Source organism: Microcaecilia unicolor, chromosome 8 (genome assembly GCF_901765095.1).
Source record: "Microcaecilia unicolor chromosome 8, aMicUni1.1, whole genome shotgun sequence".
Lineage (NCBI taxonomy): Eukaryota > Metazoa > Chordata > Amphibia > Gymnophiona > Siphonopidae > Microcaecilia > Microcaecilia unicolor.
In genome coordinates this window covers 172364536-172392086 of record NC_044038.1, presented here as the reverse complement: position 1 = coordinate 172392086, position 27551 = coordinate 172364536, and the positions used below count along the sequence as shown (strand labels likewise).

At 41.0% G+C, this 27551-nt stretch overlaps 1 protein-coding gene across 4 annotated transcripts in view; it reads left to right on the top strand.

Moving 5' to 3' along the window:
* FNIP1 (folliculin interacting protein 1) overlaps positions 1-27551 on the top strand; it is a 148733-nt gene that overhangs the window by 93372 nt on the left and 27810 nt on the right. For 3 of the 4 annotated variants that reach the window (XM_030212712.1, XM_030212711.1, XM_030212713.1), the window contains exons 7-12: positions 2398-2481; positions 3439-3510; positions 7182-7317; positions 8018-8219; positions 8744-8829; positions 21803-21949. In XM_030212712.1, the coding sequence (XP_030068572.1) occupies positions 2398-2481; positions 3439-3510; positions 7182-7317; positions 8018-8219; positions 8744-8829; positions 21803-21949 (727 nt within the window). The remainder of the gene's footprint in view (positions 1-2397; positions 2482-3438; positions 3511-7181; positions 7318-8017; positions 8220-8743; positions 8830-21802; positions 21950-27551) is intronic. The other variant, XM_030212714.1, reaches the window with a different exon arrangement.

Genomic DNA, 27551 nt, shown 5'->3' with positions numbered 1-27551 from the left:
CATTTTGTGCCTACTCAAATAGAATAAACTATTTTGTGATTGCACTTACATTACCATATACAGTTGTTATCTACCCAATATGCTTATGAATGTGTCTTTTCCACCATCAGTATCAGTAATGTGTGGTTCTCCAACTACTTAAATATTGGTTTTAATGTAAGATGGATATGTGTGTTGTATTTTGAGTGGAGATTTTAGGCATGTAATAAATGTATTCATAAAGCGTATCTGGCTATTTTTTTCAGTGTCACTTGTCCTATAAAACCTGGTTATACTTGCTTTAAACCTTCTCTAAATGTGAAGTACTTAAGTAATAGATATAGTATTTAGCTAGTTTAAATTAACATTTCTTGAATCTTTTGTTGATGATGTTTTATAATGTTCCCATCATTTGTAAGATCACATAGATGCATATTTTCAAAGCCCTTAGACTTAGGGGCTCATTTTCAAAGCACTTATACTTACAAAGTTCCATAGGTTGCTATGTAACTTTTTAAGTCTAAGTGCTTTGAAAATATGCCTCATGGTAACCTATGGAAATTAAGTCTAAGTGCTTTGAAAATGGGCCCCATAGTACCTTAAAGCAGCAGAAAAACAATGTAGATAATTCACTTGAAAATTAAAACCAACAAAATCATTAAGGGCCCCTTTTGCCATGCTATGGTAAAAAGGGCCCTGCGGTAGCATCGGTGCGTGGATTTGCTTCGTGCTGAGGCTCCTTTTAATGGCTGTGCAGTAAGTTCACGCTTACAGTTCAGCCATATCTGGAGGGAGTCCTTACTGCTACCTGTTTAAGAGGCAGTAAGGGCTCCTGTACTAACTCGGTGGTTAAAAAAAAAAATCCTATCATTCCAGAAATAGTGTGCACTGGGGACGGAAGGCCAGCGGAAGTGCCGGATTGGTGTGCGACAGCGTCACGGTAGCTCTACTGCAGCATTGCAAAAGGGCCCCTAAATCCTCACGTTTTGATATGTGTGTTAATATGAAACAATTTTTGCAAGCTTCTGCTTTCCTACTATTATGAATGTAAATAACTGGAACTAGGAGTAGAACATTTTTAGAAATTGTGGACACCGACCAAATGTTTTAGTTGCCAGTAGGTTATTTTCCTGTCTAACTTACTTTAATGTTTATTTTTGTGGGGTGAGGGTGTAGTAGGGAGGATGTTCTAATTACTTTCCTCTTTGCTTGTTTTGTTCTTTTATATACTCAGTGTATTGGGGGAGTTTGCCTTTTTTCCCCCTTCTGTTTGCTTTTGTTTGCTTTGCCAATTTTCTTCCAAACCACCCCTCAACCCATTTACCTTCACCTCTCAATTTGTTCAGCACAAAGCAGTGGTTCCTTCTTTCTATGGGGCTGGTGTAGAGGCTACCGTGGCCCAGAGTGGTGGCTGCTGAACGGGATCCTTGCAGGTCATCGTGGCATCTCAATTTGGGAATGGTAGCTGGCACTAGGAAACAGAATTTAATTGTCCATGCAAGCACATATGCAGAAGTTTTCCCACTCCTGGTAGGAATGATACTGTACTGTTTCAGAACCCCCATGCAGATATCACATTGGTGTTTATAAAACATAAATACAGGACAGACAACAAGGAGTGGAATAGGAAAAGGACATAAGACTAGAGGTAGACCACTTTTATTCCAAAAAGGGTGAAAGATAAAAAAAAAAAATTTTGTAGAATAAATATAAGAGAAAGCAATAGAGCTTGGAAGTATCTGACCAGTGCTGCTGCTTTGAGTTGTGCTTCTTATATATGCCTTTAAGAATTGCTTGACCTTCGTAATGGATGATTATTTCTGATCTTTAACCTGGACTGTGTTGGGGCTATGGCAGCTTGTTTTTAAACCTTTTTAAAGCAGTGGTACTACTTTGCCAAAATAAACATTTTCAGAAAAACTGAATGCCAGTCCTATGAATTGTATTCTTTAATGCTACTTAATTTTGGAGGGAAAATAACTTAGTTTAAATAAAGCATGTCAGTCTTAAATAATAATCTCCGTTTCACCATTTTTTGTATTAGAAAGGAAAACACTTAAAATTCTAGTATTAATTTTGGCTTTTCTGTTCCTTGATGCCAAACTATTCTGGAATATGATGTTTTCAAAGGGTAAAACCATAAAATGCTGAATTGTGGTATTCCAACATTTCTTGGGGTGGCATATTCTATCTTACACCATTCAGAAAGTGTGTCCTAACTGAAAATGCTATTTGGTCCTGCTGTACTGCTGCTTTAATTATTAAAAAAAACAAACAAAAAAACCCAAGAAACAAAACAATAACCTTCTCTCTGTATCTTTGGTCTGCTCCTAGGCTACCCTTATTTCTCCACTCCCAGGACTTTGTTTTGCTTTATTAATTTCATTCTTTCATATGTGTTTACGTTTTGCTATGTAGGTCTCTCACAGCTTTGCAGCCCTAGGCGGGCATTCTCTGAGCAAGGTCCGCTCCGCCTGAACCGGAGCACCTCTTTCTTTGCAGGTTTGCCATGTGCTGTGTGGGTAGCTTTAGTCAGTATAAAAAATTATAGTTGAACTCAGCTATGGAAATAAGAAATATTGCTTCAATATTTATGGGGAAAAATGTTACCAGTGTCTGATATGTTACTGTTTGGGACATTTTGTATGTGTTCTCATCGTACAAATCCAACAATATTCTAAAATGTTTCTAATGAGGTTTAATACAATTGAAAATTCTTCTTTCTGTAAAAGCTCAGACCACAGATGAAATTTTAAAACATCTGGCGTTTTTCAACCTATAATTTAGAAAATTAAGAATGAGCTTGTGTACAGTACCAACCATAAGGAGCTGCTATTAGTCTTATGATACAACTGTTTATTTTCATGGCTGAGTTGTCGATTCGGAAAAGATGGTCTATACGTTTTAATTAAATCAAAATGAAATGCTTTGGAACATCTAATTTCTACTGAGGAATGGCTGCTAATCTGGGCCTTTCAAGGCTCAGCTGAACAAACAAAATACATTTTAATGTTAATCTCTTCTCCTCTTCTTTTTTTTAAATACCGTAGTGATTGCTGCATGTACACCAATTGCACTTCTGTAGTTCATTTGCACACTGTTTCTGCATGCATGTTGCAGTGGTAACTTCCCTACCCCCCATATGTATTGTATAGTTTGGAAAATGGAAAACTTTATGGCCTATTTATGCAAAATATCTAAATTAGGCCACTGTTTCTTATAATCAAAGAATAAATGTGTTGGTTTTGAGCAAATAACAGTCAAAAGTAATGGTTTAGAAGATCCTAGATTGATTTAAATGTTTGTTCAGCTATCTAGCAACTGTTTGTTTGGTGATGGACTTGTGCAGTGCTTTTCAAATACAAAGTAAATAAGATTAGCATGAATATTTTAGGCTTACAAAAGCCCTAAATAATGCTTTTTTTAATATAAAGTTGATAATGGATGTATACGTTGCAGTTCACAGTAACCCAATGGACATGCCTGGTAGAGGACTGAATGACGACAGAGACAGTGGCATAGCAAGATCAGGTAAGGCCAGTTTTATATCTCCCAAGTGATTCTATAGATTTCATTGCAGCTGCTCTGATAGTTTGTAGCATTCTGCGGGTTGCTTGTTCTTAGCCTGTGGCTTTGTAATAAAAAAAATAAATAAATAAATACAAAGGTAATTTATCTAACAGAGTGTGACAGTCATTGTTGCACCAAGTCATAATAGCAGGAATCCAAATAATATTTTCCTGAAACAAAGTTATTTGAATGTATTATAATGGAGACTTTGTGTTTCATATTTGAAATATTTTTGAAAAGGAGGATTTTCTATTATAAAGTCTTACTGAGAACTTATAATAGAAATATGGCCTCTGTAGCTATATAATTTGCTTTAAATGTATGTGTGCCTGTTTTATTTTGTGGCATCTTAAAAAATCTGTGGTGTAAACAGCTTAGATTCAGGGTGAATATAGTATGTCAGACAGCATAACAGATCTTAATGCCAAATATATTAAATTACACATAGAGAAAAATGTATTTTTAGAGTTATGTAGCTATAGTTCATCTAGCAAAACATTTTGTTTACAAGAATACTATACTAGTTGACTTCAAGAGTGTTTTCTGTAATAGACGTTTTCTGTCGACAAGCAGGATGAATCAGCCACACAAGTGAGTGACAACATCTGATGGTGCTGACATGGATAACGCTTTCAGGAAAGCAAATTGGCAGGTTTTTCTGAGCATGTGCAGGACTTTTCGCATAGCTGCTACCTCCAGAGTTTGTCTATTTTCATCTGTGCTATCACTCAGATGTGGTTTGTTCACTTGTATTTGTCTACATAATGCTGAAGAGAATGCTCAGTAGACAATATGTATACTTTGAAAGAAAGGCGGGAAAGAGAAGATATTAGAGACATTTAAATACCTATGCAGCATAAATGCATAGGAGGCGAGTCTCTTTCAATTGAAAGGAAGCTCTGGAACGAGGGGGCATAGGATGAAGGTGAAAGGGGATAAACTCAGAAGTAGCCTGAGTAAATGCTTCATAGAAAGGTGGTGAATTCATGGAATGGCCTCCTGGTGGAAGTGGAGGAGATGAAAACAGTATCTGAATTCAAGAGAGCTTGGGACAAGGATCTCTGAGAGTGATAGAATAGGTGGCATGGATGGGCAGACTGGATAGGCCATGTGGTCTTTATCTGCCTACATTTTTCTATGTTTCTATCTATCTCTCCATCTTTCTCAAAAATGTGATATTCTAATTACTCCTAGAAAGCTGTTGATTAGGAAATTGGATGACTTCAAGTGGAAGAGGTGCTGCTTGACCCATATTTTTGTCTTGTACCCTGTTTCAGTATTTTTCACCTTTTTGTTATCTGGTACAAGTTCCTCCTCAATAAAGCTGCATCTTCTTATGATAGTAGCGTACCATACACATGTTTAGTGATGCATCACTTCCTTCACAGTCCAGGTTCAGGAAGGCATATGAAACTTCCAGTCAAGAAACTGCCAGTTCTGTGGAACCCAAGGTGGTTCTAGTTCAGCTTGTGAAACTATGCTTTGAACCTGTGGAACAAGCCGAGGCTGTGCGAGTGGTGCAGGCACAAGGGAGGCAGGGTGCCAAAATTTCTCCCCATTAAATGTCTTCTCTTCTTGGCTGTGGCACAGTGGGTGGGGTGATGCCACCAGGGGGCATGTCATATACAGCATACAATTCTAACTTGATACATTCCTGTAACAAGCAGAGCTGAAGTTCATAAGGTTGAAAACGCTCTTCTTATTGGCATCAGCATAAGTCTGAAGAGTAAGTGAATGTCAAGCCCTGGTCTCTTCAGCATATTTGTAGTTGTTTACAATAGGTGGCGTCCTTCAAACTTGTAGTAAGTTTTTATCAAAAGTGGTATCTAATTTTCTCATCAATATAGTGCTTCCTGCTTTCATCTCAAAAGCCTTGGGCACATAAAGGTGGATAGGCCCGGCATACAATAGATTTTAAAAGAGTTTTGGCTTATTATATGAATAGAACACAGCCATTCCATGGTGTCCCACAGATCAATTCAGAGACGAATGGGTTATGTCCACCTACCAGTAGGTGGCAATGGAGAGAACCCCAGATAGGACCCTTTGCGGCTGCTCCCTTTTCAGTATTCTCTCTACTTAGCAGGTAGACTGACATCTGCTGTGCGGCTCTGTATTGGTACTGGCTCCTGCTCTTCCCTGAGCCTATGGTTTGTGGGGTTGAGGATGCCTGGTGGGCTATAGGGTACACACAGTGGTGCTAGGTCCCCTTCCTGTTGCCTTTTCTGTTGAGCTCTCCTGCTGGGACTCTAAATCTCCTGCCTCTTTGCTCTTTAGTAAAAAAAAAAAAGTTGCAGCGCTTTTGTGTCGGAACACTTGGCTCCATACGGAGGTGGGTGTCACACTTTGGACGGTGCCCTCCTTTCTCCCTAAAATGGTTTCCATTTGAATCAGCTGGTCTATTTCCCTTCGTTCCGTTGGGAGGACTACCCTGACGGTTTTCGTGCTTGGTGTCCCTCATACTGAATGGGGATCTGCTGCACAGAGTCCTGTATAGCCGAGATCTGGTGTTCTCTCTATCTCCACCTGCTGGTAGGCAGCTATAACTCATTTGTCTCTGGATTGATCTGTGGGGACTAATGGAAAGAATTTTTTTTCCTTATTGTCATTCCACTCCATTAGCTTTGAACCAAACAGATTAGGAACTACAATAGCTAGAAGAACTTTATCAAACTGGTTAGCAGACTGCATAGCCCGTTGCAATTGAATGATGATGAGAGAGCACTTTAAGCAGAGCTGTGACAACATTGGTTTCCCATTTCCTTTTGTTGTCCATTGAAGAAACATTTAGAACTGCTACATGATCATCCATCCACATCTTTTACATCTCATTACTGTATAAACAATGTCTTCAAAGAGCCAACGCATTTGAACAACCAGGAGGGTTTTTCAATTAATAATCAGTTTACCTCAGTATACCTGTCAGAGTTGCCCTTAGAATCCTAAAGCTAAATAAAAATATGGCAGCCTTTAGTACCTTCCCAGGGAGTTGTCTATTGCAGAGCTTAGAGGTCATGAGGTAGTGATGGCTGGCATTGTTAGATGACACATTAGTGTCTGATTTTGTCTTGCTTTCCACAGAGAATCTTCTTTAGAGGAGCATCTTTGCTGTTACTTTGCACTTTATATATATATATATATATATATCTGTTAATGTTCAGCAGTGTCCTTGAATTCTTGGTATATATGTTAGACATGAATCAAAGTATTGGAAAATGTATATTTGAAAAGATAAAGCTTTGCAATATTCATTGTAATACTAGATTCAAATCCAAATTGTGTATTTTAATCAGATTAAAATATATGAAAATATTCTCACAAATTCAAGTGAACAGTGTATTTGAGAACATTTTCCTCCTTCTGTCTCGAGGACTTTTCATTTTGTCCACATAGTTTGAGAAGAAGCTTTGTTATTTAGGTTTAGTGGGCTCTCCAATTTAAGTTATGTGATTGAAATTAAAATAGATTTTTAAACAGTCTTCTTGAACTTGTCTTAGCGGTTTGCCTGGATTTTGTATTAGTTGAAAAATCAGCACATTAGGTCTGCTGTGGAAGGGGTTTGCATTTTCTGGGTTTATTTCACTCTTTGTTGATGTATTATTAAGAGACTTCTGTTTCTTTCTTCCTAACAGCATCCCTGAGTAGCCTCCTTATAACTCCCTTTCCCTCCCCAAGTTCATCACTTACCAGCAGCTGTGCCAGTAGTTACCAACGGCGAGTACGTCGCAGTCAGACCACCAGCCTGGAGAATGGAGTTTTTCCTCGATGGTGAGCTGGGAATATTACCAAATTCAAAAATTCTAACTGACAGGGCTTGAATATTTGAATATTTTTGTACAAAGAGCCAAAATTTGTAAATTTAGAGTGTTTGCCATTTACAAATTGTTTTCAGATAGTAGCCCTTTCTATGCCACACTTACTGAAACACATTAATGACCAAATGAACTGTATTGGTTGCTTTTCATAAGAATTTGTTATAATCCAGTTGTCAGCCTTTAGGAAAATGAGAAGTTGTAGGCAATACCTTTTTATTGGGTTAACAATACATACTCGACTAGTTTTTAAGAATTACCCGCCTGTCATTATCATGATTTGTATCAAATCAAACTCAGCAGGTGATATTGGCTGAACATACATGTTGCGTTACCATATTGGTGCATGTGTTATCTTTATTTAAAACTTGATAGTACTGCTCAACCTTGCAAGGATTTGTACAGTAAAAAGGTGGTGGGAATTTACTCTTTGTGAAACTAGTTGACAGATGAGTGCAGAAAATATTTTGTCCTACATCTTCTGGTGATGGTTCCATACAGGTGCTAGATTTTTGCCCTAACAATGGATGAAATTTTCACAGGCCTGTAAAATGAGCCTGAATATTTTTTGTAATATGTATATTCTGTGTTCTTTTTGATAAAGATGTCAAGATTGGCAGCTTTGAGCAATTGACTCCTTTTAACTCTTTTCAAAGGTCTGTAGAGGAAAGCTTTAATTTGTCTGATGACAGCTGCGGTGCCAGTCCAGGAATTGTTAGGAAAAAGAAAATTGCAATTGGTGTGATCTTCTCACTCTCAAAGGATGAAGATGAAAATGGCAAATTTCATGAATTCTTTTTTTCACATTTTCCAATCTTTGAAAGTCACATGAACAAACTGAAAAGTGCAATAGAACAGGTATATAACATTCTAATTACTTTTATAGTTGCCTTGAATAAAAGGATCAGCCATCCATATGTACTTTCTAGGAGTTTTTGGGATTGGGGGGGGTGCTAAAAAGTTGCATGAGAAGCACAGTAACATTTTAAGGTGTGATGTGTGTTTCTGGAACTTCATATTCATAAAAGCCGTGAAATATAACAAAATACCTGCTAGTAGATATTTTCCTGGTGGAGGAGGGAATGAATTGTAGAATATATAAGATTGCAAAATGACTTTGGGTATCTGTTTATTTCATAGTTATACAGCATTAGTAGTTAATCACAAGCATTATAAATGAAGAAGCTACAGAAGTTATGAAAGGCTTCATGACACGATATTACACCTATGCATTCACGTTGTAGCTCAGCTTTGGTCTATATTTTGCCAGTTTCTTTGAGAATAACCTGATTTGTAAGATTAGATGCCTTAGTTAGTGATTGTCCATTGTTTGTACATGTTGCACTCTTGAAATGAGGACCCTGCTGCTTCTTGTTTTCAAGGCCATGAAAATAAGCCGGAGATCAGTTGATGCCAGTCAGCGGAGTCTGGCCTATAACAGAATTGTAGATGCTCTGAATGAATTCCGGTGAGCTCTTATATATACTGTTTTCATTTTGTATTTTGTTTAAATGAATCTCAGTTGACTAGTGTTTCAAGTGTGACTTGATATACCGCCTTTCTTTGCTTTTTGCAACTATATTCAACGCGGTTTACATAGTATATACAGGTACTTATTTGTACCTGGGACAATGGAGGGTTAAGTGACTTGCTCAAGGTCACAAGGAGCTGTAGTGGGAATTGAACCCAGGTTGGCAGGATCAGTGCCCTCTGCACTAACCACGAGGCTACTCCTCCACTAGCAACATTCCACGTAGAATCTTAAATAAGGAAAGGGAAATGGGACTTGATATACCATCTTTCTATGGTTTTTGCAACTACATTATCAATAGAAATCAAACAAAATAAAACATGGAAAAGAAAATAAGATACCTTTTTTATTGGACATAACTTAATACATTTCTTGATTAGCTTTCAAAGGTTGCCCTTCTTCGTCATGTTTTATTTTTCCATGTTTTATTTTGTTTGATTTCTATTGATAACCTTAAGAGTGGACTAACACGGCTACCACACTCCTCTGCAACTACATTCAAAGTGGTTTACATAGTATATACAGGTACTTATTTGAACCTGGGGCAATAGAGGGTTAAGTGACTTGTCCAGAATCACAAGGAGCTGCAGTGGGGATTGAATCCAGTTCTCCTGGATCAAAGTCTGCTGCACTAACCACTAGGCTAGCTGTTTGAGTTTAGTATAATAAAAATGAAAGAGACAGGTGGCACTTTACAGAATAACCAGTTTATTGCAGTGAGCTCTTATGTGTATACTAATTTCATTTTATATTTTGTTGAATCCCAATTGACTAGTGTTTCAAGTGTGTGACAAAAACTTTTTCAAAGGTGTAGCTGAGAGAGTTTAGTATAACAAAATAGGCAGGTGGCACTACTACAGAATAACCAGTTTATTGAGGCATGAGCTTTCAAGGACCGTCTGCTTTATCAGAAGCTTGTGGTATAGTCAGGAAGTGAGCACATCTAACTAACAACATGGACTCTGGTCCTCAAAAGCTAATGCCTTAATAAATTTGTTAGTCTATAAAGGTGTCACATGCCTCTTTATCTTCTCTGATAGTTTCTTTATGTATGTAAATTGGATGATGAGCAGAGAAATTCAGTGGTAAAGCAGAATTTCTGCAAAGATTGCCAAAACATTAGTCCTTTGTAGCCAGTACATGCCAGGAACTGTTTAATTACCTTCTAGTGACTCTTACCTAGTGGACTTTGCTTTGGTGGAATCTGCTTCTCTTAGGCCCTCATGATCAAAAGCAAACTCTGGCGCTAGAGGCTGTTAACGCCATACTAGCGCCAGAGTTTGCAGCCGACCCATGATCAGAGCCCTCGAGTGCCTGAAACAGCGCACTTGAGGGCTCTCAGCGCAAGTAGCATGCAAATGCATGCTAAACAGGGCTTCTAGCGCAATTAGCTTGCAAATGCATGCTAATTGGCGCTTAAAGCATTCATCCCCAATGATCAGCGACCAGCGCGCCAAAGATTGGGTCGCTGGCCGCAGCAAAATCAACGCCAGCTCCGAGCTGGCGTTAGATTTTGCGGATCATTGGGGAGGAATGGTGAGGCCCCCCTTCCCCCCCAAGGCAAACGCGAACGGGGGGCTGGAGGTCCGGAGGACCTCCGGTCCCCCCCCCCCATGTTCACAGAGGGCTGGAGATCCGGTGGGTCTCCAGCACCCCCGAACCCACGTCGCCTTCCGAAAAACGCTATCCTACCCTCCCACCCACCGACGGGGGGGGGGGGGGGGGGGGCTGGAGGATCGGTGGGTCTCCAGCTCCCGAAACCCCCAGAAATCGTTGATTGGCCGCCTCCGGCCAAAGGATCTCCCACTGTGATCCATCGACGGGGGAGGGGGGGCTGGAGGTCCGGTGGACCTCCAGCCCACCCCAAATCCTCCCCCCAGCGTTGTCCTTAGATTCCCTGGTGGTCCTTGGTGTGCTGTGGTGTCGTGACACCCCCCCTCCCGGCCCCCCTACCTTTTGTTGGAGGAGGGACGCAGCCTGCCTGCCTCCCTCCTCTTGCAGTCAGTCGACGCCCACATGGTCTGTAGCCCCGCCCAGTGCATCCCAGGTTGCAGTGGGCGGTGCTGGGCGCCGCCATTTTGGGCGTAGACTGACTGGAAGAGGAGGGAGGCAGGCAGGCTGCGTACCTTCTCCAACAAAAGGTAGGGGGGCCGGGAGGGGGGGTGTCACGACACCACAGCACACCACGGACCACCAGGGAATCTAAGGACAACGCTGGGGGGAGGATTTGGGGTGGGCTGGAGGTCCACCGGACCTCCAGCCCCCCCTCCCCCGTCGATGGATCACAGTGGGAGATCCTTTGGCCGGAGGCGGCCAATCAACGATTTCTGGGGGTTTCGGGGGCTGGAGACCCCCACCGATCCTCCAGCCCCCCCCCCCCCCCCAGTCGGTTGGTGGGAGGGTAGGACAGCGTTTTTCGGGAGGCGGCCACTTAAGGATTGGGTTCGGGGGGGTGGGGATGCTGGAGACCCACCGGACCTCCAGCCCCCCCCTCCCCTCGCTGGGCGGGAGGGTGGGAGACGGTTTGCGCGGCGGTGGCCTAGTTGTTCGGCATGCTGTTTGACAGGTTTGGGCGTTTGACAGCCCAGACCTGTCAAACAAGTGCGGGAGGATTGTGCTGAGCGCATGCTCGGCACAATTCTCCCGCACTTTAAACATGATAATCAAAGATAATAGCGCTGCTTAGATTTGCATGCATTATCTTTGATCATCGATGCAGAAAAGCCCTGCGCTGTCCCGGCGCTATTTTTAGGGCGCTGTTTGGAACAGCGCAGGGCTTTTGATCATCTGGGCCTTAGAGAACTAGGTAGAGTTAGTGAATAGCCAGCCAAAGTTGTCTTGCTTATGTAATGAGAAACATCTTAGTTATTTGAGCACACTGCTTGTTCTGCATTTATTAAATTACAAAAAAAAGCTAAAGCATGTAATGCTTTATGTAATGGAAAGTCCTTAAGAATGCATGTAATTTGCTGCTAATTTGATCCTTGATGAATATTATTGAGCACATAGGTAGCTTTGTGGGGTTCCTAAACTTAGAACTGGACTTCCAGTTTTTTAAAGTTTTAGCCATAATATGATATGTTCAATTCTGGTTTTATGCAAAGAAAAACTCGACTATGTATCATAATGTATTGAGGAGCCTATTTACTACAGTGCATTAAGGATTTGTAGTTACTGTGCAAAAATTGCCCAAATTACCAAAACTGCCACACAGTAACTGCCAATCTGCATTACCAGTTGGATTTTCCCATCTTTCCATACGGTCAGTGCAGAGACAATTTCCCTACTGCATGCTATCTATTACTACTACTACTACTTATCATTTCTATAGCGCTACTAGACGTACGCAGCGCTGTACACTTGAACATGAAGAGACAGTCCCTGCTCGACAGAGCTTGCAATCAAATTAGGACAGACAAACAGGACAAACAAGAGCTAAGGGAATATTAAAGCGAGGATGATAAAATAAGGGTTCTGAACAAGTGAACAAAGGTTAGGAGTTAAAAGCAGCATCGAAAAGGTGGGCTTTTAGCTTAGATTTGAAGACGGTCAGAGATGGAGCTTGACGTACCGGCTCAGGAAGTCTTTTCCAGGCATATGGTGCAGCAAGATAAAAGGAATGGAGTCTGGAGTTAGCAGTGGAGGAGAAGGGTGCAGATAAGAGAGATTTACCCAGTGAACGGAGTTCCCTGGGAGGAATGTAGGGAGAGAGGAGCTGCAGAGTGAATGCACTTATAGGTCAATAAGAGGAGTTTGAACTGTATGTGGAAACGGATAGGAAGCCAGTGAAGTGACTTGAGGAGAGGGCTAATATGAGCGTAACGACCCTGGCGGAATATTAGTCGTGCAGCAGAATTTTGAACAGATTGAAGAGGAGAGAGATGGCTAAGTGGGAGACCTGTGAGAAGCAAGTTGCAATAGTCTAAGCGAGAGGTGATAAGAGCGTGGATGAGGGTTCTGGTAGTGTGCTCAGAAAGGAAAGGGCGAATTTTGCTGATATTACAGAGAAAGAAATGACAGGTTTTAGCAGTCTGCTGAATATGTGCAGAGAAGGAAAGGGAGGAGTCGAAGATGACCCCAAGGTTACGAGCTGATGAGACAGGAAGGATGAGAGTGTTATCCACAGAAATAGAGAATGGGGGAGGAGGAGAGGTTGGTTTAAGAAGCTCAGTCTTGGTCATGTTTAGTTTCAGATGGCACTGAGACATCCAGGCAGCAATGTCAGACAGGCAGGCTGATACTTTGGCCTGGATTTCGGCTGAGGTTTCTGGTTTGGCGAGGTAGATCTGGGAGTCATCAGCGTAAAGATGATACTGAAAACCATGGGATGAGATCAGAGTACCAAGGGAAGAAGTATAGATGGAGAAGAGAAGAGGTCCCAGGACAGATCCCTGAGGTACACCAACCTACAGTGGGATAGAAGTAGAAGAGGATCTACTAGAGTATACACTAAAGGAACGCTGGGAGAGATAAGAAGAAAATCAGGAAAGAACAGAGCCCTGAAATCCAAGTGAGGACAGCGTATCAAGGAGTAGGCTGTGATCAACAGTGTCAAAAGCAGCAGATAGATCGAGAAGGATGAGGATAGAATAGAGACCTTTGGATCTGGCTAGGAACAGATCATTGGAGACTTTAGCAAGCATTGTTTCAGTTGAACAGGGGGCGAAAGCCAGATTGAAGTGGATCAAGGATAGCTTGAGATGAAAGAAAGTCAAGGCAACGGCGGTGAACAGCACGTTCAAGTATCTTGGATAGGAAAGGGAGGAGGGAGATGGGGCGATAGTTGGAAGCACAGGTAGGGTCCAATGAAGGTTTTTTAAGGAGTGGTGTGACTACGGCATGTTTGAAGGCATCAGGAACAGTCACAGTGGACAGTGAAAGATTGAGGATATGACAGATAAATGGGATGACAGTAGGAGAGATAGTGTTAAGTAGATGGGTGGGAATAGGATCAGAGGAACAGGTAGTAAGTTTGGAGGAGGAAAGAAGATGTGTAGTTTCCTCTTCAGTGATTTCAGAAAAGGAAGAAAAGGAGGCAGGGGTTGGAGGGTTGAGAGAATGAATTGTCATGCTAATAGTTAAGACACAGTAACTATCTCTGCATATTCCCTGCCTAGTTTTCACCCATTTTGTCCTGTTCTACATTAGTTATTAATATGTAAATTAGTTTGTGATATCAGCAAAAGTACTACATTAACCTCAAATACAGCTTAATAGGCCCCTGACATAAATTAAGAAAACCTATCATTTTAATGTTTTCAAGAATGTTTTGGGACCTTGGTATGGGTATTTACAAGGAAATAAATTTAGCCTAATCCACCCCCACCCTGTATCGTGCCAGCCTATATCTAATGTTAGAACAGCTTTGCATAGTTGCAGTATGTGAAGACCTTGGCGTTTAAATGGCTAATGAATTGAGACAGTCAGTACTGTATTTGGAGGCAAAGAACTTGGCTCACTTCGTTGAGAAGAGAAAAAAATAAAAGAAATCTGGCTTTGTCCTACAATATATCTCCTTGGTGCAGTATCATGTGACTGAAGTTTCGATAAACATGCAGATGCACGTAGCAGAAAAGTCACAAGGGCACACCTTTTTTTTTTTTCCTGCTGAAGTAAAAGCTGTGAATTTGCAATACTGTGCTCAGAAACAGCCTGGATGCATTTCCTCTTTTCAGTGCGATGTGTATACTTACAGTACTCTCCCACAGTAGCAAACTGAACACAGTTGGAAAGAACAGAATAAGAAGAATGTTTATCAGTGCAGTGTCCATTATGGCAACCCAAGGGTGTTTCCTGCTGCCTGTTGGCAAGCATAATAAAGTATGCTAATGGAATCAAATATATTAAGATTTTCAGTGGAAAGAAAATAGTGTAATACATCTGAAATCTAAGATTTGTTTAAAGGTATGTTTTGAAATGGTTTATATCCAGAAATAAACTTTTTAAATCCATGAGTTTCTTTTATTTACATACTAGTAAAAGAGGCCCGTTTCCGAAAGAAATGAAATGGGTGCTAGCAAGGTTCCACGCCCCCCTCCCTACCTCCCTCTGTCTCTCTCCTCTGAGTTCCAGCCCCCCTCCCCTCCGAGTTTCATGCCCCCACCTCCCTCCCTCCCCTTCGAGTTCTAGGCACCCCTCCCCTTCGAGTTCTAGGCACCCCTCCCCTTCGAGTTCCAGGACCCCCTCTCTCCCCTCAGTTCCACGCCCCCCATCTCCTCTGAGTTCCAGACCTCCACGCCTCCCTCCCTCTCTCTCTGTCCCCTCCGAGTGCAAGCACGACCTGTCCTCCGGCAGCCCCTCGCCTTCCTGCGTGTGCCGGCTGTAATTTAAAAATTCTTCGTCTACAGTGAAGGCCTTCAGACTGCCTTCCCATGTGTCTCAGCTCTGCCTCTGGTCCCGCCCTTCCGGAAACAGGAAATTAGGGCGGGACCAGAGGCAGAGCTGAGACACTTGGGAAGGCAGTCTGAAGCGCCGCACGCCTTCACTGTAGACGCCAGACCCCGAGGTAAGAATTTTTAAATTACAGCCGGCACGGAGGAAGGCAAGGGGCTGCCAGAGGACAGGTCGTGCTTTCACTCGGCGGGGGCGGGGGGGGGGGGAGAGGGAGGGAGGGTCACCTCTGAGAGCTCATGGTAGTCCATCAGTGTAATAAAGCAGTGAGAGAGTTAATGGTTTGGGTGCATAATATAGTAAAGGATGGTGAATAAAGTCTGACTAGAAAGGTTGCTAGGGTTGTACCTGCTGTTCTGTGTAGGGTTACCCCCTCCAGTTTTGATTTTAGGGTTGTAACTGCCACTCTGTGCAGGCGTACATAAGTATTGCCACACTGGGACAGACCAAGGTCCATCAAGCCCAGCATCCTATTTCCAACAATGGCCAATCCAGGTCACAGATGTCTGGCAAGATCCAAAAAAGTTCAATACATTTTATACTGCTTATTTTAGAAATAAGCAGTGGATTTTCCCCAAGTCATTTTAATAATGGTCTATGGACTTTTCCTTTAGGCTTATCCAAACCTTTTTTAAACCCCACTAAGCTTACCGCCTTTACTACATTCTCTGGCAACGAATTCCAGAGTTTAATTATACGTTGCGTGAAGAAAAAGTTTCTCCGATTCGTTTTAAATTTACTACTTTGTAGCTTCATCGCATGCCCCCTAGTCCTAGTATTTTTGGAAAGAGTAAGCAAACGATTCACGTCTACCCATTCCACTCCACTAGTTATTTTATAGACCTCTATCATATCTCCCCTCAGCCGTCTTTTCTCCAAGCTGAAGAGCCCTTGCCGCTTCAGCCTTTCCTCATAGGGAAGTCGTCCCATCCCCTTTATTGTTTTCGTCGCCCTTCTCTGTACCTTTTCTAATTCCACTATATCTTTTTTGAGATGCGGCGACCAGAATTGAACACAATATTCAAGATGTGGTCGCGCCATGGAGCGATACAAAGGCATTATAACGTCCTCATATTTGTTTTCCATTCCTTTCCTAATAAAACCTAACATTCTATTTGCTTTCAATTTGTGAGAGAGCTCACTAATTGAAAGTAATTTATAATACCTATCTAGAGGTGTTTGGTGAGAACCTGTCTCATTCACTTCTGGAGACCATATTTATAAAAGTACATGATCAAAGATAAGAGGACCACCAGAATAGACAGATGATAGAAATGTTCGGATATCTCATACGATTCAACAAAGCATCAAAAGGTAGTGTTTTCCATGAATTGAAGAGCTCGGCGGAAAAGAGGCCACCATATAAAACTGAAGGAATTGAAGCATGAAAGGAAAATAAGAAAAGTACTTCTTTACAGAGAGGTTGGTGGACACCAGCAACAATTAATCAGCGGAGGCCAGAGGAGCCAAAACTATGGCAGAATTCAAACATGTATGGGATGAATGCAAAGGGACCTAGAGGGAGAAGATTACAGATCAATTAAAGCCCATGACTGCATAATTATTTTTTTAAAGGATTTTTTTTTTAATTTATTTGTACCCTGCGCTTTCTCACTCATGGCAGGCTCAATGCGGCTTGGGTACTTATTTGTACCTGGGGCAGTGGAGGGTTAAGTGACTTGCCCAGAGTCACAAGGAGCTGCCTGTGCCTGCAGTGGGAATCGAACCCCAGTACCAAAGTCCACCACTCTAACCACTAGGCCACTCCTCCACTCCAGTTTCATGTAACCTGCATATCTGGACACTGATATGGTGGAATATTGTTTTACTTAAAGTTCAGTTAAATACAAAGAGTAAAATGAATCTCTTTAAGCAAGATTAATGGGGTGAGTGTGGTGACAGTGTATGGCATGTTACAGTGAATAGGCAGTTTATAAGGTACTGAGTCAGGAGCATGGAAGCAGCATATGCGGTGCCTACATGGCCTGTTTTTATTTTAGAGTTTTGTGAACGTTTAAGGTGGATAAATTTTTTATTTGGCCAGATTAGGGCAGGCGGCTAAGGTAGCTTAATGCGATGGCACTTAAGAGCGTAGCGCACTGGTTCCTGTGGTTATGTTGTCCTAATTGCAGAGGCAATCATCTTTAGGTCTGGCTTTGTCCCATAAGGTGAGAAGTAATGATTAATGATGATTTTGGACATGGTGTGTTCGGCTTCCACCCAAAAAATAGCGATGCTTATACATTTTAGTCTTTCTCAGACAAATATTGTTTTGGCTGCAACTTTGGAAGCATAATCATCAACTTTGCTGGAACATAAGTAGGTAACAAATAATTCATTTTGTTCTGTTTATGTGTAAACAAGCAAAAAAGCCCATTTTGTGAAAAATGAAAAGGGCCCTAGCAAGGCTATCATCTAATCGCCATTCAGTGACTCGCCCCAGCCCCCACCTGCCCCCCTTTAAAACACCTGAGTTCCAGTTCAACCCCAGCCCTCACCTGCCTGCCCTCTTTCCCCACAACAGCCCTCCTTTCCTTCCTGCCGCCCTGCCTTTAAAACTTTTATTTTACCTGAAGTCGCAGTGGCGGCAGCCTTGGCTCAGCTTGCCTCCAGCCTTCCCTTCCCTCTCAGTGTCCCGCCGTTGCGGAAAGATGAAATTACGTCAGAGGAGGGCGGGACACTGAGAGGGAAGGGGAAGGCTGGAGGCGAGCCAAACCTGCCGCTCTCACTGCCGCCGCTGCGACTTCAGGTAAAATAAAAGTTTTAAAGGCAGGGCAGCAGGAAGGAAAGGAGAGCTGTTGTGGGAAGGTGAGGATCTCTCCCAGCAGTGGTAAGCATGGCTTGTGGCACCTTCCAGAGGTCGGCGCCCCGTAGCTCATTTGCATATGGTTACGAACCCAGCCATCCATCCAGGGACATAGATTGAGAAATTATTATATAAGATTGTTCTGAAGGTTCAGTCTAGCTTAACTCATAGTTTAAGGATGCACTTGTTTTGTAAAATTCAATTTTTTATTTTCAAGAATACATCACTTCAGGTTTAGTTTCATTGCAAGTCGCTTAGATGCTGTGTACAAAGGACATCTTAAAGGTATGCTTTGCTGGTCCCAGTAATATCCTTTATGTATAAAGCTTTTGTGTTAGAGCATTGTCACTTTAAGGCCAAGACATCTTGCCCTCACATTATGTTCAGTATATTTTGACTTTATTAATAGACTCACGGCCAGTTGGCTACCTCTGGGCTCTTACCTTCAGTACCAAACTACTGGATGTGTTACACTGAGGTAGCTGTTAGTTCCCTCAATGTAAACATTTTATACTAACCTAAGGAAGGAAACTAGGAGAATTCTCACAGATAGGGTTCCTACCCCTTTGCAGCTACTGTGATGCAAACAGCACCTTCCTCCTGTCGTTCTACTATAAAGACAGCATTAAAGAAAGAAGCAAGGCATGGGAGTTTGCATGGACCTAATTCTGCCTCCCCTGCACAGAGCAGATAAAGCATGAACACTTCTTGTTTGGTGGTAGCCAAATAAACCAGCCTTGGCAACTCTCTCCCCACTCCCACCTTTGCTGTCAGTCTGATACCATTTATGAATAATAATTTGTGTGCTAAAAGCTTTTCTTTAGTACTGCTGGCTGAAAGACAGGAAGTATTTGTAAAAACCTTATTCAAAACATGCAACATTTAGAGGCTGGTTGCTAGTTAAAAAAAATTGTCTGAAATAATGAAGCATAGTTAATTTGCTGAAGAGCACTTTACAGGGAGTGGTAGTGTTCAGAGTGCTGCTAAGTGGTTAATCTGTTGCCCTTGGTTCGTGCCCCATGATTACTGGCATGTGTGGTATTGAGGGTTCCCTTTACTGCAGTCACATGCCTGCTGGCAAGCAGCCAATGGAACATGATCTCTCTCAGAGGAAACACTATCAGTTACAGATTCAGCCAGGGTTACCAGAATAGTAAATAATGTGTCATAAGACCCAGTCTATCTTTTCGGTACAAACAAGCATTTAAGATCTTGGTTTAGCATTAAAATATTATAAATGTGCCCTTTATTTTGTCCTTTTTTTTTTCTGATGAGCTAGACAGCTGCAAAAAGGTTTCTCTCTCTTCAGTCAGTTTTCAGTGTTGTTCTGAGTTGTAAACCAGATTTGAAACTTAAGTTACATTTCAATGTTTATAGCTAGCTAAATGCAATAATAATAAAAGCAGATTTTAATATGGTATGCATTTCAATGTATAATATTTTCTCTCTAAATAATTTATTGTTTAAAATGTGTTATCTCCTGTCTGTCCAAGTTAACTGGATTAAAATACTGAGATCAGAATATGTAATGCTGTAACAGGTTTAGTGGCCCACAAAGCACTTAATGCATGGTTAACTGTGCAGGAACTGCTTGGGCACAGTAAGGGGATTTGCGATAATTTAGCAGTTAGACCACAAATTGGGCTTTTTGTGGTAGAGGGTGGGGCATGGGCAGAGAGTGGGCTTGAAAGGTGTTTTGGGATTAACACACTGCAGATACTGCACTGTAACCCACTAATGCCCAGTTAATATGGCAGTGCCAGTTTATTTATTTATTTAGATTTTGCTCACACCTTTTTGAGTAGTAGCTCAAAGTGGGTTACATTCAGGTACTCTGGATATTTCTCTGTCCCAGGAGGGCTCACAATTTAAGTTTTACCTGAGGCAATGGAGGGTTAAGTGACTTGCCCAAGATCACAAGGAGCAGCAGTGGGATTTGAACTGGCCACCTCTGGATTGCAAGACCGGTGCTCTAACCACTAGGCCACTCTGATATGGATGTGTTCTACTTCCACATTAACTCCAAACAAAGTACTGCATGCTAATGAAACCTTTAATGCGGAATGTGAAGAGAGATCCTAGGAAGGCCCCCCCCCCCCTAGTAGTTACTATGTTAAGTTCCATTAGCCCACAGTAAATTCCTGCATTAAGCTGCGGTAAATGCAAATTTTATAGCAGCTTAGTAAAAAGGCCCCGTGGAAGCATATTTTCAAAGTACTTAGACTTACAAAGTTACATAGTAACCTATGAAACTTTGTAAGTCTAAGTGCTTTGAAAATGAGCCCCTAATTAGTCACCTAAATAAATAAGCTAATAGAACTCAGCTAAATTTCAGTGTAACCCAAAAGAACAGAACCACCCACCCCCTGAAAAAAAGTCAGGTTTCTTTCCATAGTCATTACATTTCAGTTTTCCCCCCCAGTGTTAATTGTTATCAAGCACAAATGACTCTTGAATCTATTACATTGGATCAGGAGACAGCTTCAGTCTGTTATACCCAACCCATTCCTAGCTGTGCCTTGTATTTCTGGTTTGCTTAGTTTTTGTTTCCTGATTGGCCCTGCAGAAGCAGTTCAGGAAAAGTTTGAACATTTCTGTCTCATCTCTGGACTTGTTTCCTGTTACTTCAGTGTTGTTCTCTTGAGGCTTGAATACTAGTCTAGAACAAGACAAGAACTAGGATACCTTGAGCAATTCTCATTCTTAACTTGTTCTAATCTAGTATTCAAACCTCTAGAGTCCCTGCTAGGGACTCTGACAGAATGACCCTGCCAAAGTAAAAGGACTGAAAGAATGACTTAAATGAGGCGTATTTTCAAAGCACTTAGACTTATGGAACTTTGTAAGGCTAAATGCTTTGAAAATGAGCTTAGTCGTGTCCTATGTTTTTGGAAGTTAAATTAGATGTACAATTCCATAAAGAATATTTCCTTTGAATTTATGGTAGTATATATGCCCAGAAGGTTTTTTTTTAACTTGTATTTTACCCCTGATGTATTCTGTTACCAGAACAAAAACTATGGATTTTTAATAACTCCTTCTTTTCCTATAAATAAAATGAGGCAGTGGTTTGATTGATACTTGTTATGTGCCAGGAATAAAGTGAACAATATACAATGTACTACTCAGTAAAATTTAGACACTCGTCTTGTGCTGTCTTCTATGGTATAGAAAGAATTTTATGAAACTTTTTTTTCCCTTTCTGCCTCGCCTCACCCCATGCGTGGAATAAACTCCCTGAGCCCATACACCAGGCCCCCTCCCTGCCCATCTTCAAATCCTTGCTCAAAGCCCACCTCTTCAATGTCGCCTTCGGCACCTAACCACTATACCTCTACTCAGGAAATCTAGACCACCCCAACTTGACATTTCGTCCTTTAGATTGTAAGCTCCTTTGAGCAGGGACTGTCCTTCTTTGTTGCTCTGTACAGCGCTGCGTAACCCTAGTAGCGCTCTAGAAATGTTAAATAGTAGTAGTAGTGTACACAAATAGTTTTACAGTATTGTAGACAGATTTGGTTTATAGGCAAATTGTGAAATATAAATGCTTTTAATCTAAAATTAGTTGATTTGCATATCTTTTGGTCTGAAAAGACATGTTTACAGCCCTCCAGAACAGGTGTAACACACCCCTGATGATCAACACCCTGTAACACTTGTATTTCTGGATTTAGATGCTACACATTGATAATCTAGAGTGTTTTTATTATTTAGGACAACTGTTTGCAATCTGTATACCATGCCAAGGATCTCGGAGCCGGTCTGGCTTACCATGATGTCTGGGGCCCCAGAGAAGAATCAGCTTTGCTACAGATTCATGAGAGAGTTTGCTTTTTTAATGGAACATGCGTCAAAAAACCAGTAAAGTATTTTATTATATAATTCTGAAAACATATCACTTAGCTATATAACACATATTAACAGACTGTTACATGTAATGTTTCGTGTTTGTGATAAAGACATTTAGCTGACAAAAGCAATGTAATAAATATTGTTATAGCTAATGTATTCTTCAGCAGTGGACATGACAAATTCCCAGTTTGTACCATTTGCACTAGGACTAGTCACCACCAGTTGATGGGGTGGTAGTTTTAGGAAAAATGTCCATGATTCTTCCTTCTAACACATTTATTTATTTATTAGGATTTATTTACCGCCTTTTTGAAGGAATTCACTCAAGGCGGTGTACAATAAGAATAGATCAAACATGAGCAATAGGCAATTACAGCAGTAAAAAATATTCAAAAACAATACAAAGTATGGCATAGTATACTACTTCTCTTATTTGTGGGAACCACTGGTTTAAATTCTGTTTCTTAATACTACTACCAGTTGGTACTTGGGTATTCTTCTCCCAGCTTGTGTTTACATCTATTGATTTATTTAAATGGACCTCAATGCTTCCAAGCTTGGCAATTCTCCATAAAATGAAGGTTGCTCAATATTTTCATAAGAGTGCCAACGCTATAACCGGAGCTAGTCTTATCACTGGTCCTTTTTCGTTTCTTAATCTTGATAGGACAAAGTGCTCATAGGCCAATGTAAAAAAAACTCTCATAAGAGAAAAACCATTGGCCCATCAAACTTTCCATCCTTATGCCAATACACCAATGCTGTGAGAATAATACTCTCGTATTCAATCAATTGAAATCTGTCAACCACTATCTTTCTCTTGTATAGCAGTTTTCTATTACCATATAGTAGTTGACCACTAATTTGAGAGTTCTAACATTAGACTTTTCACTTGCCCACAACTAGCCCTGCACTTATCTTATTCGATGTTCTGTGACTCTACATACTGCATACTGTTTTTGCGTTGCGTTATATTTTCACCATTGCTGACCCTCATCAGCTGCTCACATTGACTGCTCACACCGGCTTGTGCGTTTCAATGTTCATTCTCCTCTGTGGATTTACTTTACTACTTCACTGCTTCTCTGCTTCTCCTCCTCCAACAAGAATGTCTCGTTTCGCAAACTTCTTTGCTGTTTCAGGCAGGAAAGGTTCAAACAAACATTATCCATGCACGATTTCCTGCTCCAAGATGGCTGCAGTTTTTAAATGGATGCCTTCCCGGGCTTCCAACCAATCACCAGCTCACATTTACTTAAAGAGCTATCCTCTCTTAATAAAATGCCTTCCATTCGATGTTTTATTCATACCTTGTGGTGCAATTGTATTATATCGAAAAATTAATCTCTACTCCTTTTCCCAAAGCTGTTTTTTAATGTCCCCCCCCCCCCCCTTACCCTCTTGTATCATGTCTATCACCATGAAACTCATTTGCTCAAATGTGTGTCCCTTATTCATGCAGTGTTGTGCCATAGGCGCTTCCATTCTCTTATGTATTATGCTGTGTTTATGTTCAATTATTCTCGTTTTAAATTTTTGAGATATATGGCCGTTATAAATTTTACTACAAGGACATCTGCATTCATAGATCACGTTTGTGGAATCACAGTCTGAATTTCCCTTGACTACTATTCTTTGTTGACCATTTTGCCAGAGACCCCTCAATGATATTAGGGCATATGCAACACCTGCCACATTTCCTATGATAACCTCTGCCATTCTCCCGCCTGGACCACACATCCGAACTACATAGTGTGTCTTGTAGATTGGTATTTCTAGTATACGATACCATCAGTCTTTGCTCTTTAAACACATCATGCGTTTGCAGTATCCTCCAATGCTTTTTAATTATAGATACAACCCTCTCTGATTGTTTAGTGTATTTTAGAATACAGTTGACTCTTGATTTCTGAGCCTTACTCCTCGGACTGAGCAGCCAGTCTCTGTCATTGAATCATGCTCCTTTTTGGGCCTGCTTAACCAATTTCGCAGAATACCCTCTCTCTAGAAATTTCTCCCTAAGATCTCCTGATTTTTCACAATATAGTTGAAACGAATCACATATTCTCCTATACCTTAAAAATTGTGAAAATGGCACACTGGTAATTGCTTCGGATGCATACTATCAAATGCCAATAGTGAATTACTGTCTGTAGGTGTTGTATAAATTTCCGTATGGATCACCTGTCCTTGCTTTTGAATCAAAATATCCAAAAAGTTAATCTGGAGTTGATGAACCTTGTGGTCAAATTTAATTGAAGGATGACATTGGTTTAGCTCACTAACAAATAGTTCAAATTCATTCATTGAGCCCTCCCATAGGACAAATATGTCATCAACATAGCGACCCCAGTATGTTACTTTGTTAAATTTAGAGGAACAGTACACATGTTGTTTTTCAAAGCGTGCCATGAATAAATACTAAGTACGCTACTTACAATGTCAACACACTACATATTAGAACATTATAATTTGTAGTGAAGGGTAAAGCAAAAATGTAGCATATGGATAGGTAAGAGAATAAGAAGAGTTAGAAAATAAGGGGACTAATTTAAAGAAAGGTGCACATGAGGTCAGAGAGATGGTTAACATATAGATAGGTAAGAGGAGTTAGAAAATAAGGTGATTAATTTAAAGAAAGCTGCACATGAGGTCAGAGAGATGGTTAAGGTTTATCCACTCCTGCCCTAGCTGAGATAATAATGTCCTACTGTCACTCCTTGTGTGTGTGAGTGAGACTAACAAGTCCATTAAAGGCCTGGTTTAAGAGCCTAGCTTTCACCTGCTTCCTGAAGTAGAGCTAGTTTTGTGTTAAGCGGAGCCTTTCAGGCCGTGCATTCCAGAGTGTGGGGGCTACTCCGGAAAAGGCTCGCTTGCAGGTATTACATTGTGTAACGTCTTTCAGAGAGGGTGTGGTTAGTGAAAGTCCTTGGGAGGACCTTAGTGTCCTTGGTGGTGTGTGAAGGATCAGTCTATTCTTCAGGTACTCGGGGCCATTTCCTTTCAGGGCCTTGAAGATCAGACATAGAGTTAATTCTAAAGTAGTAATTATTCTCATTCTTCTAATTTTTGAATGAACTGGAGATATGTGGCCTTCAGTGTTTTCTCACTGTGTGTTTAAAAAAAATCATTTTGGAGTGATATTTGATTCTGGACTTCAGATTATTACGCCTGTTAATAATCTTTTTGTACATATTCAGATTTTACAGACCAGCAAGATTGAATCCGAAACACAAATGGGTGCCATTTTCTGACAGTGCTAGGATGGAACAGCTCTCCCAGAGCTCAGAAGTAGCATAAAGTTTGGAATATGCGTGGGCCTTCCCGCTTTCAGTGGCCCCCTCTGTTTTGTTTTTTTCTGTTTGGCCGAATGGATGTGAAAACAAAGATTGCCTGTTTACGTTTTTTTTTAATCATCTATATTTCTTTTATTAGTTTTTTTTCTTTTTTGAAGAAATTAAGAAACAGAAGATGTCCCAGATGCAGTTGAGCTCCTGGCCTTACTCTCAGTGTGGGAGAAAAATCCAGAACTTCAACGTTCATTCCAAATGCTAGATTTGTCAGGATTTGGAACAAAATCAGGCTGATTGCAAACATTGTGGCAGGATGTCTCTGTGTGCCCAAAAGGACCACTTCAACTGACTCCACAGTCGTCATGAGGCAGAGAAGAGACGCCTTGCCAAGAAAGAGGAAAAGAGGGACATCTGCTCTTTCTAGCAAATCCTCGTGAGTAGATGTATGTTCTCTCTCCCTGCACGATGACTGAATGCAGCCACAAAGGACCAGCACCAAGGATCTTCCAAAGTAGTATGAGCTTCCTCTGAGACTTCCAAGCCAAAAATGTAGTCTTCAGCATACTCATACAGACCTGATAGCAAGGTGACTTTGAAGATTCTATTTAAAGCACTGGAGAAGAACAGATACCTCAATGTAGATGTTACCCCCAAAGCAGAGACCTTCACAGGCATGTAATACACTGATTGTGATAGTGTGATCAAGCGTTGCGGCTTTGGGCCTTTAAATACGAAACCAAAACACATTTTAAAGACAGCATAACAAATCCTTTATTCTTTTAGTTAGGCTTACTGTGTATGTTGAACATGCCTTCCTTCTCAGGTTGGCAGTTCAGTTTCAGCATAAGTACTGTTTTAATGCAGACACATCAGAGGCCTAGTCCCCTAACTGGCCTTACCAGTTCAGACTCAAAAGGTTCTCTGTTCTAGTTTGCAGGCTGCAGTGCTTCAAACTTCTTCTTAGCAGCCCCTCACCTATTACTGCCAGGGTCTTGCAATCTTCCTTCAGGTACTCCCAGGTCCTCTCCAACTTTCCCTTACTCAGGAGGTTTATCCTGATCTGGGCCTGCCATTCTGCCTAGACTTCCTAGTCTTAGCTCTGTTTAAGGTGGCCTGGAGAGGAAGTGCCGTAAGGGGGGGGGGGGGGGGGCTAGGATTTGCCTAACCACTTCCTCATGCTAATCCATCAAAAATATTCTTGGCCATACAAAAGTATTTACCTTTATTTTACCCCAGCAGTGCAGATAATATATTGGCCTCGTTTTCAGATAAGCCAATGGTCCATACCAGCACAGATCATAAAAATTGTCACAATGAAGAAGTTGACTTGCTGGCCTATTGAGATAGTGAACTGTGGCACAGGAGATGTCTGTTCAGCCTGTAATGGTTTCCACTCCACTATCAGTATAAATGTTGTTCTTATTAATCGCTATATCCCCTGATTAAGGGTTCATTGCAATTTACAAATAAAATGAACAAAGTATAAATAAAATTTCATGAAGACTAATAGCACTTACAAAAAAGATAAGTTTTAATTTTTTCCTAAAACTTAAGTAGTTCAGTTCCACTCTGACATTAACTGGAAGAGAATTCCATAAGGTTATTAATACAACTTCAATAATAGTGTTAAATATTTGAGAAAAACTAATCTTACTGAAATACACAGGACAAAGAAATAACTGCTTAATCTTGAAGAAGAGCTGATGAACCTCTATTTCATTTCTTCTTCCAGAACAGGCACATTTATTTCTGCAAAATGTTTAACAAGTGTAACACCATGTCCATCCATGGATGGGATTAGCCCTGTGCGAAGAGGCACTTGTTCATCTCAAGATCCATACATAGTCTCTCTCTCTCTCCTATTTACTTCAAACTCTGATTCACAAGGGAATTATTCCCTACAGCATTTGTCTCTTCAGTCAGAGCATTCCCAAGGTAATCTATAAGATTATCCAGATCTGGACTTCATTTTACTGGATACCTCCTTTCCTGTGTGAAATTAATAAACCTGTGAGAATATCTGTTGCCTGAAATTTTTCAAGCACATATTGAGAAGTTCCCTTCCCTTTACAACAGAAAGCAGATCTCTGGACTGCAGCTTTTGGAGTTTTAAATGAGCCATCCCCATTCATGGTGCTTGTGAGAGCCAACAGTTTCAAAAGTGGCAAACCCCTCCTAATCATTCAACCTGTATCTGTAAAAAAAAAAAAAAAAAAAGGTCTTTAAATTTGAAGTTCAGCTGGCATCTGGATTCAGTAAACTCCAGCTTTCACATTCATTGGTAGTAGTTGAATTGGCAAAGAAGGCAAGAAAATGCA